This window comes from Perca fluviatilis, chromosome 12 (genome assembly GCF_010015445.1).
Source record: "Perca fluviatilis chromosome 12, GENO_Pfluv_1.0, whole genome shotgun sequence".
Lineage (NCBI taxonomy): Eukaryota > Metazoa > Chordata > Actinopteri > Perciformes > Percidae > Perca > Perca fluviatilis.
Window position 1 is genome coordinate 32,514,909 of NC_053123.1, and position 13,082 is coordinate 32,527,990.

At 46.5% G+C, this 13,082-nt stretch overlaps 1 protein-coding gene across 1 annotated transcript; it reads right to left on the reverse strand.

The window, feature by feature from the left end:
• Positions 1-2,930: 2,930 nt before the first annotated feature.
• On the reverse strand, positions 2,931-4,270 carry LOC120569996 (trace amine-associated receptor 13c-like). The gene is made up of 2 exons (XM_039818221.1): positions 4,104-4,270; positions 2,931-3,747 (listed from the first exon to the last, which is right to left on the reverse strand). The coding sequence occupies exons 1-2, from the start codon at positions 4,268-4,270 to the stop codon at positions 2,931-2,933; spliced, it is 984 nt and encodes a 327-aa protein (XP_039674155.1).
• Positions 4,271-13,082: the final 8,812 nt, after the last annotated feature.

The window sequence follows — 13,082 nt, forward strand, 5'->3', positions numbered from 1 at the left end:
CGGGTTGATTTGGACACACTCTAAACGCACCTGCGCCATGCGCTTCACACTATGGGCTGAGATCGTTGAAATAGGGCCCTATAATTTGCTGCTTGACTCCTCCACTTGCTTCCCTTCCTCCCATCTTAGCAGGGACGTGCAGAGACATTTTGGGCAGCAGGGGCTCAAGGAAACCAACGGCTTAATAGTTAATAAATAATCATTTATATGAAATATGAACAAAACACTTACTCTATTAACACAACTCTGACTACCTTACCAATTGATCTTATTTCCCTTATGCAATTGATTAATAGTTTTAAATAAACACAAAATGATATAGTTCACACATAAACTTTTTAGTATTCACCAGGTTAATCACAAACACCGCCACAATGCGCATGTTTTCTATGCTACTAGTTTCAAGTATATATTTAGAACAAGTGAGTGTACTAAGGAGAGCGACATAGTTTCACTAAGTATTTGTTTATTTTGCAAAAAGTCTTTTTTATAAAAGAAATCAACAAAAATCTTCACACTAAACTGAAAAAGGCTGTTGCTGCAATTTTGTTAATTTTACAGGAAAAGAAAACTGAAAAACTCAAAATAATGAAGTTACTGTTTAATGCAGGACACTCTTTTCATGTTTTGGTCAATTTAGAGATTTTGGTCTATTTTGCTTCCATGTCTTCTTGTACTCTTATTGAAATAAACTTCCAAAATAAAGACTGAGATGGGATTTGGTTTAGGCTGCATCTTCAGATTTCTATTAAATTAATCTACATATTTAACCTAACATTTAAGGAGGAAAGACTCTTAACTCATTAACTGGGGAAGTTCTGTGCTGATATGTTTTAGTTATTTTGTTTATCCTGTTCACGTGCAGAGCCTTGTCAAATGTATGCAAATTAGCACATTTTAATTACTTAAATAATTAATAAATTAATTACTTAGTTAAGTGGTGACGTTATCTGTCTCCATTAAGTACAGTAAATCAGCCAGTAGGCCCACGATGCCTCAGCTAAACCTTAGCTAACTTATTACATAAGCTAGTAGCATGTTAGCAAGTCATTATGTCCACATTACTGGTGATTATTCATCTAAAATATATTGATATCAAGGTATTTGGTCAAGAATATAGTGATATCTGATCTTCCCCCTATCGCCCAGCCCTAAGACAAGTTTCAAGAATGGGAACATTTGTATTTTTTAGGGACACCTGTGTTTTTAGTGACACCTGTAACACTTGACAAAGGTTGACTTGACTACACCACTTGTCATCTCAACTGCTGTACTCCATTACTATCCTGCAAAATACAAGTCAACAGCTTCATCTTCTGGCAAGTCAGCAGAGCATTTCATGAATAACTGTGGCAGTTTGAGTTTGTAGATAATGTAGCTCTACACTGAACAATAATTGTTGCATGGCACAGGCTTTAACACCTGTCTCATTTAGTTTGGGTGAATCACACTAGGGTTGGTTTTCCCCCTTGGTGCGGTTCGTTTGGGCAGGTTTGAATGCAACAATCACACTCAGATACCCAGGAGTATGAAGGCTAATAAGACACCTAAACAATCAAATACTTTTTCATCATATTTAACCTTAGCCCTAGTTTCTCTCTGACTTTAATTAATCCCTCCTTTCCTGACCCTATTTACAGACGCGACACCTTTCTGGATGACATCACATTACCTGCCAGGAAAAGTTGTACCACTGCTTTTTTTATTTAACAAAGCCCTGCTGCCTCAACAGAGTGGCCCTATTATATTTAAATGAATGAAAGGGCTGCGTTTCTTCACACTATGTTGTCTAAATGCAGCTTCATAGCTCTGAAATGCCTATCACTTAGTGAGAATTAGGGATGATTGGAAACAGCCAGTAAGAGTATCTGGTTCTGTCTGTTTAACTGATTAATGCCCTGCAGGCTTGTAACCCCTGGTGACCCGTGTTCTTAGAGACACGGTAAACACATTCTCTCACCCCACCCACTGTAGCTTTTACTGTTACTGTAGTTTTATTTTTTTTGTTCTGTTTCACCACATCATTATATTCTCTTGTGGTTTTTCTTGACCAGTCCAGGACATAGAGTTACATTATGAATTTGTCTTGTTTATTATATTTCATGTAACTTGACAAAAAAATATCACAATGCTATGTACAATTGAATGAATGCCATTAAATGTGATCATTTTTCTAATAAAAAGGATTTTAAATGGCAATGCATGGCATTCACATAATTTGTCTAAAATAAGTTAAATGTAACTCATTATCTGATGAACTGTAAATAATCCTGACTTTTAAAAGTGCCTGTTTAACTTGTTGCCAAAAGAACTTCATATTGCTTTAAATATGTGTGTCATAGACAACAAATGTGATACAGAGATCAAACATGAATGGCACTAAAGTGAAAATACAACTTTTCTCCCTGAGCTGAAAGAGAACATGATCTTTTGTGCTGACAGTTGTATCTGATAAACAACAGCTGATGGTTTTCTCTACTTGACGGGAAAGTGTGGCTGTTCAGGGGCATCTTTTTTCTCTGTGAAACAGGAGCCCAGCAGGCCTGGACTTTCTGTTAGCAACAATATGGACACAAATCTCAGAGATGATGCTGTGACCAAACATAGAGACATGAGTTCAAAGCTGTAGTTGTGAAATGTTTCCATCAAAAGGAGAAACGGTTCCCTGGGAAGAAAACACCCTTCATAAGTGTCAGTGAATTTAAAACTTGCATTAAACCGGTGATTACCTAGAGACAGTATATGGTGCTTAGGACTCTTTGCAGAGAGGAAAAGTGCACAACAAGCAATAGCTGAAGCACAGGTCTTTTAATTGATGGGTAATCATATCTTCACTTTCTGTATTTGATAATTCACTCACTGAACAGCAGGAACATATTCATTCATTTATCCTTAGACCGCAGTCTGATCTAAGTCCCTCCACCGCCTCTCTACAGCATGTTGGTCTCAGAGGAGCCAGGCTGCAGTATCTGAAGAGTTACAATGAGTTTAACTGCTTTTCTAAACCAGGGGTACAAGAAGGCATAGATCACAGGGTTTAGACAAGAGTTAAAAAAGAACAGAATGATTGAAAAGGAATAAAATAATTCTATAATCCAGTTGTAATCTACCCATGTTACGATGTATACCGGGCATATACATATTAGAAAAACAAGTACAAGAACACCAAGATTCCTGGCTGCTTTCAGCTCTGATTTCTTTGCCTTTGGAGTCACTGAATGCTGGAGTGTGACAGCTGTAATGTGAGAGCGCATGGCACGAGCCTGAGACACAGCCACGGCAAATATTCTCAGATACAGAGCTATGATAACAGTAACTGGAAAAATAAAGTTAAGTAAAAGATCAATAAACAGTGAGATGCTATCACTCATCAAAAAACATGCTCCATAGCAGTATTCATTCCTCTTTGTTTGAGTCGGAAGATCCTTTACATAGAGAAGGCTGTAGGTAAACGAACAGAGCCAACACAGACAAACACAGAATTTAACTCTTCTCGCAGTGACTTTAGTGGTGTAGTGCAGAGGGTCACAAATAGCCACATAACGGTCAGCTGATATGAGAACTATGGCACCTATTGAGCATACGGTAATGATGCTTGTAAGAAGAAAATAAGTAGCGCACACAAGGTCACCAAGAAACCAGCAGGATGTTGCTCGGAAGATTTCTCCAGGCATCAGCAGGAGGCCCACTAGAAGGTCTGAGACAGCCAGAGAGAGGAGGAGGATGTTGGTGGGTGTGTGGAGCTGCCTGAAGGGAAAGAGAAAAGCTCCATTTAACCAACAAAAGTGACAAAACAACGAAAATTAGTATTCAAAATAAAAAAATTAAAAAGAATTGTATATTTTCCGATCCACCACATCAGTAGTTACCATATGTTTAAGTGTAGACAGTTAAAATGACTTGGTTGAGGTCACAATGGACTGAAACAATGCTTAATATTGGTAAGAGAGTGGACATGAACAACAGTCTCTGGTATCAAAGTCAGACATTTGGAGCAACATTATTCAGTACTAGCTCAAAGACAATTCTTCTAAATATACAGCAGCTGTTCACATTTTTAAGTTACAAATCTTGTAGAGAGACGCTGAGAAGTTAATATCTGCCTGAAGTGGGAGATAGAGATGATGATGAGCAGGTTGAGAATCACAGTGATCGGAGAGATGGAGTACAGCATAATGGTAACTGTTGGGGGCCAAGGAGACAAGGGCTTTATACAGGAGGTGTTTGGGAACTGTGGAAAGCAGAGCTCGGCTCTGTCCTCAACCTCCATCTGCAGAGATTTGCAAATAGCTGCAGCTCTGGCAGCTTTCTGAACAATCCTGAGTCATGTAACTGAATTATCTCTCTCACATTCTCTTCATCCCCTCCTCTTTCTCAGTCCCTGTTGGACTCTGATGCCCCTCCTCCCTCACTCTGCACATCCCACCATCATCATCATTGCTCTCTCTTAGTGATGGGACAACTAACTCTTTTACAAGCCTTAGTTAATAACTCAAACTTGCCAAGAACCAAGACACCGCTTGATTACATTAGACTCAAGTGGCCGGCCGGTTGCACGGTTACATTCGGTCTCGTTCGGCATAGGGTCTAGGCATTAGGCTTTAGTAGCTCATTTCCTGATTGATTCTACCACCACCACTCCAGTCCAGTGGAGGCGCTAATGAGCTAGATTACAACACACACAGTAGCAGAAGAATACCAGCTACACAACGGCCAACAATTGTCATATATTTAATTTCAACGTGTGAGTGAGTCGGTTCATTGACGTATGGCACTCGATTCTCCCGGCTCAGTGACACGAGTCGGGTTAATTAACCGGCTCTTCGGTCAATTTGTCAACACTACTCTCTCTGTAACCCTGCCTTTCTCACTCTCTCTCTATCCAATCTCTCTTTTGTCATTTTCTACACTTGTTTCCTTTCCTTTGTCCTATTATTGTCCTACGGATTACTTTTCAAGTTTCTAAAACAGTAGTCTTGCATTGCCAGCTCCATCTCCACAGCCCTTTGGAGAACAGTCTGGCTACCCCACAGATGCATTCTGGGAACAGTCATTTGCATTTATTTACCCAATCACAATTGACTCGGGAGGCGCGAAAGTCTGTATGCAGAGACGGTGGCTCTGCAAAACGGGAAGGAAATTGTTTTGGTGACACATTTGCACCTAGCAAATGAAAACGCCACATACAATAATAAATGAAGTTAACTCACACAATACAGTAATGTAACACACAACCTGAAACACAACCTGCTGCCGGTCTCATCATTCTCCTGTTCTTTTTCAGGTTAGTAGCAAGCAAAAACACACACATGTGGTCAAAATAATGTCAGTACAATGTATGAATGCTTTTCCGTGTTTTATACTGGATGAAGATTGTAGTTAGTAGTTATTTAGAGGAACACAGAGTAACGTGGTCGGAATGCTACAGCTAAAGCAGAGTAAGCTAGCTTCACTTACAGAACGTGTGTGCCACATCGGGTATGTTGTCCTATTTTGAGGCTGTGATTTTATTTCATAAAACCCTGTCATGTTAAATGCTGTTTAAGCAAGTTTGTGTTTGAAATACTGTTATTATGTACAGAGTTAACGTTTGCTTGTGTAATTCTCCTGCCAGCTTTTGTTAATAGAATTAACAGCATTCTGCTAATATGTTAGCATTCAGCCTGTGCGTTTGGAATCTTATTCGTAACGAGTGACGCTGCAGTTATTAGTTATTAGTACAGTTATTAAAGCTGTAAGCAGTAGACCAAAGAAGTTTGGGAAAAGGCGTATTTTACTTTCATTTGGATATGAAGACAAACAGAAAATATGGATTCTGAAAATGATGTTTATTTGGGAAACTGAAATCAAGTTATGTGGTGATTATGGTAACTTGATGTTCTTATTGTCAGGATTTGCTGAGGGAGTGACGTAGCTTAGACCCAAATGCAGTTAAGGAGGAGTTTAATCAAACAAAAACTTACAACAGAAAGTGTCCAGAGGTTGGCAGGCAGGTAAACACAAAATAATCCAGAAGACAAGGAGGCAAAAAACCACACGCAACAACACAACATAAATCACCAAACAGACGTAATGCTCCCACACCACACAAAGGAAAACACAGAGACTAAATACACAAAGTAAATGAGGAAACAAGCAACAGGTGAGACAAGGGCCGGGAAACAGGTGAAACACATTAGGGTAATCACAAAGGAGGAAAAACACAGGAAGTAAATCAGACAAGACAAGACAGAAACTCAGACCGTCAAAATAAAACAGGAAACAGAACACAAACAGGGAACATGACAAACACAGACCACAGTACACATAAAACATACAGAAACCAATAAGGCAACAGAAACGGGGCAAAAATGCAGGACGAAACACTGAAACCATAACAGAACCCCCCCCCTCAAAGGTCGGATCCCAGACGACCCAAAACAAAATACACAAACAGAAAAACAAAGACAAGGGACCAAAAACAAAGTAGACAGAACAAAAAACAACCCAAGGAGGGCGAGAGAGTCCGGGGGAAGCGATGTCCAGGGGCACAGAGAGTCCTGGGGGCACCGGGAACACAGAGGAGCCCGGGGAACACAGAGGGCCCCGGAGGCACCGGGAACAGAGGGGCCCCGGGGGCACAGAGGGAACAGAGGGGCCCCGGGGGCACAGAGGGACCCCGGGGGCACAAGGAACAGAGGGGCCCCGGGGACACAGGGAACAGAGGAGACCTGGGAAGAAAAGGGCCCCGGGGGCACAGGGAAAAGAGGGGCCCCGGGGGCACAGAGGGGCCCAGGGGTACAGGGAACACAGAAAACACTGGGGGCACAGAGAACACAGGGGGCACAGGGAACACAGAGAGGACTGGGGGCACAGGGAACACAGAGAGCACTGGGCACCGGAGAGGCCTAGGGGAAACAGAGGGTCACTAGGGACAGGGAACTTAGGGACTGGGGACCGAGGGAATGCGGAACTGGGCAGACGTTGACAGAACAGACATGGACGGGACAGACTCGGACACAGACGGGACAGACACAGACGGGACAGACACAGACACAGACGGGACAGACTCAGACCCAGACGGGACAGACTCAGACGGGACAGAGTCAGACACAGACGAGATGGACTGGGTCTTAAGGGCAGGAACTGTAATGGGGACACGGATGGTGAAAGGGACAGAGACGGGCACGGTGACGGGGACAAGGATGGGCACGGTGACAGGGATGGAGACAGGGACAGTGACAGGGATGAAGACAGGGACAGGGATGAAGACAGGGACAGTGACAGGGATGAAGACAGGGACAGTGACTGGGATGAAGACAGGGACAGTGACTGGGATGGAGACAGGGACAGTAACAGTCTTAGGGGCGGTCCCAGAGGCGGTTCCAGTGGTGGTCTCCGGAGCACCGGAGGCCGGCAAAGTCTCAAGGGGGTCTCCCGGGCAGTCTCAGGGGTGCGGGAAACCGGCAGAGAGTCTCAGGAGCCGGTCCCAGGGGCGGCCAGAGACCCGGCAAAGTCTGAGGGTGTACTCCGGGGCGCTGGGGAGCCAGCAGGGGGCCCAGAGGCGGTCCCGTCCGCGGAATTCAGGGGGCAGCCAGCCCGCCGAGGGAACAGGAGGGCTGCTGGCCAGCCGGGGGATCTGGGGGTGCTTGACAGCGCTGGGACACTGGGTGGCTCAGGGTACACTAGGGAGCTCCAGGGACACTAGAGAGCTTCGGGGGACATTAGAGACACTAGAGGGCTTGGGGACACTAGGGACACTAGAGAGCTCGGGGACATTAGAGACACTAGAGGGCTTGGGGACACAAGGGACACTAGAGGGCTCGGGGATACTAGGGACACTAGAGGGCTCGGGGACACTAGGGATGCTAGAGAGGTTGGGGGCACTAGGAAACATGGGGACACTTAAGAGGCTGCCAGCTAGCTGGGAATCAGGGGGGCTGCTAGCCGGCCAGGGATTAGGGAGGCTGCTGGCTAGGCTGGTTTCAGGGAGGTGGCTAGCTGGCTGGGACTCAGGGGAGCTACTAGCTAGCTGGGAGTCAGGGGAGCTGCTAGCTAGCTGCGAATCAGGGGAGCTGCTAACTAGCTGCGAATCAGGGGAGCTGCTAGCTGGCTGCGAGTCAGGGGAGCTGCTAGCTGGCTGCGAGTCAGGGGAGCTGCTAGCTGGCTGCGAGTCAGGGGAGCTGCTAGCTAGCTGGGACTCAAGGGAGCTGCTAGCTAGCTGGGACTCAAGGGAGCTGTTAGCTAGCTGGGAGTCGGGGGAGCTGCTAGCTAGCTGGGAGTCGGGGGAGCTGCTAGCTAGCTGGGACTCAAGGAACTCTGGGGGGCCGCTACACAGCCGGGACGTAGAGAGGCTGCCAACTAGCCTGGAATCAGGGGGGCTGCTAGCTAGCGGGGAGTCAGGGAGGTTGCTAGCTAGCCTGGATTCTGGGGAACTGCTAGCTAACCTAGAGGCAGGGGGCCTGCTGGCTAGCGGGGAATCAGGGTGGTTGCTAGCTAACCTGGACTCAGGGGAGATGCTAGCTGGCCTGGACTCAGGGGAGATGCTAGCTGGCCTGGACTCAGGGGAGATGCTAGCTGGCCTGGACTCAGGGGAGATGCTAGCTGGCCTGGACTCAGGGGAGATGCTAGCAGGCCGGGGGACGGGAAGGAGCTGTACGTCAGCCCAGAGGCAGGAGAGCTGCACGTCAGCTCGGAGTCAGAGCTACCGCGTCAGCCCGAGTCAGGAGAGCTGTCACGTCAGCCCAGAGGCAGGAGAGCTGTACGTCAGCCCAGAGGCAGGAGAGCTGTACGTCAGCTTCGGAGTCAGGAGAGCTGCACGTCGCTCGGAGTCAGGAGGAGCTGCACGTCAGCGCTCGGGGTCAGGAGAGCTGCACGTCAGCTCGGAGTCAGGAGAGCTGCACATCAGCCCGGAGTCAGGAGAGCCACGTCAGCCCAGAGGCAGGAGAGCTGCACGTCAGCTTCGAGGGCAGAAGGCTGCGTCACGCTCAGAGTCAGGAGAGCTGCACGTCAGCTCAGAGTCAGGAGGGCTGCACGTCAGCCCAGAGTCAGGAGTGCCGCAACGTCAGCCCAGAGTCAGGAGTGCCGCCACGTCAGCAGCGACCGGCGGCTGCGTCAGCCAGCGGGCACCAGGGCGGCTGCACGTCAGCGACGAATCAGGGTGGCTGCACGTCAGCGGCAACTGGGCTGCAGGAGTGGCGTCGGGCGACTGGGCTGCAGGAGTGGCGTCGGGCGACTGGGCTGCAGGAGTGGCTGCAGGCGTGGCGTCGGGCGACCGGGCTGCAGGTGTGGCGTCGGGCGACTGGGCTGCAGGCGTGGCGTCGGGCGACTGGGCTGCAGGCGTGGCTGCAGGCATGGCGTCGGGCGACTGGGCTGCCGGCGTGGCTGAGGGCACACAGGTCGGCTCAGGCTCAGGTCCACTGTGAGGCTGATTGGGGACATGGCGCTGAGAGCCATGTTTCCCTTTCCTCCGTCTTCGGCCTCTACGAGTCCCAGTGAAGACGGCCAGGCGGGTTCCGTCATAGGACTGCTGGTGGTTGGGGGCGGGAGCTGACCAGGTGGTAGGCTGCTGAAGTTCCGGAAAGCCGCCCCTCTGAGGCTCAGGAGGACTGGCTATCAGCGGAGTTTCTGGACGGCTGCCAGGCTTGGTGACAGGAAAGCCAAATTCCTGCTCCACAGACCGCCAGCGAGTCTCCATGAGGTGCCTGGCAAAGGCGGAATCCTCCCCACGAAAAAATCCCAACGTCTCACTATCAGTGTCCATGGGGTGAAAAAACGGTTCGAACTCCATAGCTGCTGGGTCCATATGTGGTGGGAGCATTCTGTCAGGATTTGCTGAGGGAGTGACGTAGCTTAGACCCAAATGCAGTTAAGGAGGAGTTTAATCAAACAAAAACTTACAACAGAAAGTGTCCAGAGGTTGGCAGGCAGGTAAACACAAAATAATCCAGAAGACAAGGAGGCAAAAAACCACACGCAACAACACAACATAAATCACCAAACAGAAGTAATGCTCCCACACCACACAAAGGAAAACACAGAGACTAAATACACAAAGTAAATGAGGAAACAAGCAACAGGTGAGACAAGGGCCGGGAAACAGGTGAAACACATTAGGGTAATCACAAAGGAGGAAAAACACAGGAAGTAAATCAGACAAGACAAGACAGAAACTCAGACCGTCAAAATAAAACAGGAAACAGAACACAAACAGGGAACATGACAAACACAGACCACAGTACACATAAAACATACAGAAACCAATAAGGCAACAGAAACGGGGCAAAAATGCAGGACGAAACACTGAAACCATAACACTTATGAGAAGGAATGTGAAATTGAGAACATATTTAAAGTACATGTTTATGTATGAAATAAAGTCTGGCAGAAGTGAGAGAAGGAAACACAACCTGTTGCCGGTCTCATCATTCTCCTGTTCTTTTTCAGAACAATATTTTAATCTGTCCACAAGCCTCACGCCCGGGGCCTGTTACATACGTCCATCATATTTACAGTCTATGGTTTGCTGTCTGAGGCCCAGCCAATCAGCGTTGTGTGCAGAGCTACTGGCAGCTAAAGGCATGGTTTAGGTGTGTGCACTTGATGACCTCTTAAACAACAATGGAGGCTCCTAAAGAAGGCAGCTTAGATACTACTATAGCATCAGTCAGTGTTGTGACCAAATCATCTTTTCTCAAGTCTAAAGCAAGTCTGAAGTTATTTAGGCGGGGGCAAGTCAAGTCACAGATTTTGTCAAGTCCAGTCCTTAGTTAAGGCAAGTCAAGTCCCAAATTAATTACTTTTAAAGCTAACCTGTGAACTAGCCAATTAGGTTTGCATATTGGGCTAACATTTATTAGCTTATGTTAATTGTGAGTGAGAAGATTGTGAGGCTAATGTTAGCTAACATCAGACCTTGTGCAGACCTCTGCTTCTTCCCGTCTCTTCCTCATCAGTGGTAGTAGGAGAGAAGCTGCAGCTCTGGAAGCTTTCTGCCAAGAAATGTCATGCAACTGATTTTTCTCTTTCTACAATTTTTTCCACCTTTCCCCTTCTCCCTCATAATCTCTGGTGGACACTGATGTCTTTCCTGTCAGGGTTGTGCAGGTTCAGACCCAAAATGCAGAGACAGCAACAGCCAAGATAGAGAAACAAAAGGTCTTCCTATGTATTACTCCAAGGAATAAACACTGGAAAACTATTACAGGATGAACATGAGGGGCCAAGGGCACAATGACAAACAAAGCGACAAAAGAACTCAAAGAACATGACAGGTTAAATACACGAGGAACTAATCATGAGACAAGGCACAGCTGGAGTGGGCAGGGAACTGGAATAAATGATTGGGTAACAAGAGGTAACTGGTGGCAACGAAGGCCGACTGTGGCGTCGGCCCACCTCACCTTTGTCTTGGCCAAAAGTGGTGGTGACAGGCTGCAGTTGGAAATCTGAAGGATGGGAAATAGTTTTAACGTGATTTTAAAATCAACAAAAATGCTCATGTTACCATTACTTAGCTCATTCTTGTTTTCCTAACTGCGTCGCAAGTTATAGGAGCTTAATGTTAGCTGGGAGCTTCATGGAGACAATTAACGTTTATATTAGCTGCCCTACAGCTGTCAGAGTTAGCTTCAACTTCATATATTACCTTCTAATAGCTGTATTCTCAGCCGTCTGCTTGATTCCCTGCTGACTTCTAACTATTCTGATTCTCGGCCTGCTAGCATAGCCTAACAGTTAGCAAGCCTCGGGCCTTCCCACCTCCCATCTGTCCTCTCCTTTGCTGTCTGAATGAATTTGGCTGGCGTAGTCTTGTTGTTCAGCGCTAAAAAATAACACTAAAAGCGTACTGTGGCCAAAAGATGCAGAATCAGGAAAGGCAGGATTTTAAAGGGTCCAACAAGTCTTCCGAAACCAATGACAATATAGGTTGTTTATCCCTACCCTCTTATACCCAGAGGAGCATTTCATTAATTGACGCCCTATCGTTGACAAGAAAATACTACCCTCTACTTTTGTTTTCAAAGAGGACACGATCCCTGGTCTCCTGGGTGAAAGTTCGGTTTTTGTTTGACCTGTCCACCACCCAAAACGGTTTTCTTACACAGAAATTGGCTCTCGTATACTTTATATCCTTATCTAATGTTTTGCTCAGTTGCTATGGCCCCGTCCGTACATTTTGGTGCACTCCGACAGCACACCACCCCTAACACTAACCCTCTTAATCTGCTAAATCATCCACTTTATTCACCAGCCAGTCTCTATTTGCTGCTGAGCTGCACTAAAGTCTTTGGTTCAGTAGGGTTTTAGGGCCCTGACACACCAACCTGATAATCGGCTGTCGGACAGTCTGGTGAGGTCGGTGACTCGATTCTGTTTGGTGTGTTCCGTGCCGTCGTCCGTCAGAGGGGCCATCAGTCTTCGTTTTGGCCGACCTGCCTGGCTGGATTGGAGGGTAGGCAGTTGGACTCAATGACCAATTTAATTGGTGGAGTGCTAACATTGGAAATGGCGAGCTGGATGAGTGGCAAACGCCTCTCCAAATCGTCCGAAAATCTTTTAAACTGACCTTTGGCGAACTGAGATGAAGACAGATTCAGCAACTGTACGGCTTATTTCTCCCTTAAAATGTTTCCAGAAACATGTTTCCGTGAATTATTTTCGTAAAATACGAGGTCGTATTTCGAACAAGCTGCCATTATCGGTCAGCTGGAGAAGCCAGACCCACGTGACGCGTTCGACATTTCCGGTTTTCATTTTTTATATTACTTCATCATAATGTGACCCATTACTACATCATTTTATATTACTTCGGTGTGTTCCAAGACACTTTTTGGACCTCAGGGAGCAGTGGTGGAATGTAACTATCGTTACTGTACTTCAGTAAACTTTTCACATATCTGTACTTCACTTAAGTACAATCAATAGTGCATACTTTTGACTTTTAGTTTTTGCAGCAATTATCTATACTTTCTACTCCACTACATTTCTACAACATTCCGTTACATTTTCTGATAAGTTTTTCCCCCTGCCAAAACATCTTCCTGACCGTCACACGTTTGCAGTCCGCAGGGAAGCCTTCAGCAGCGGCCATCCAGCTCCTG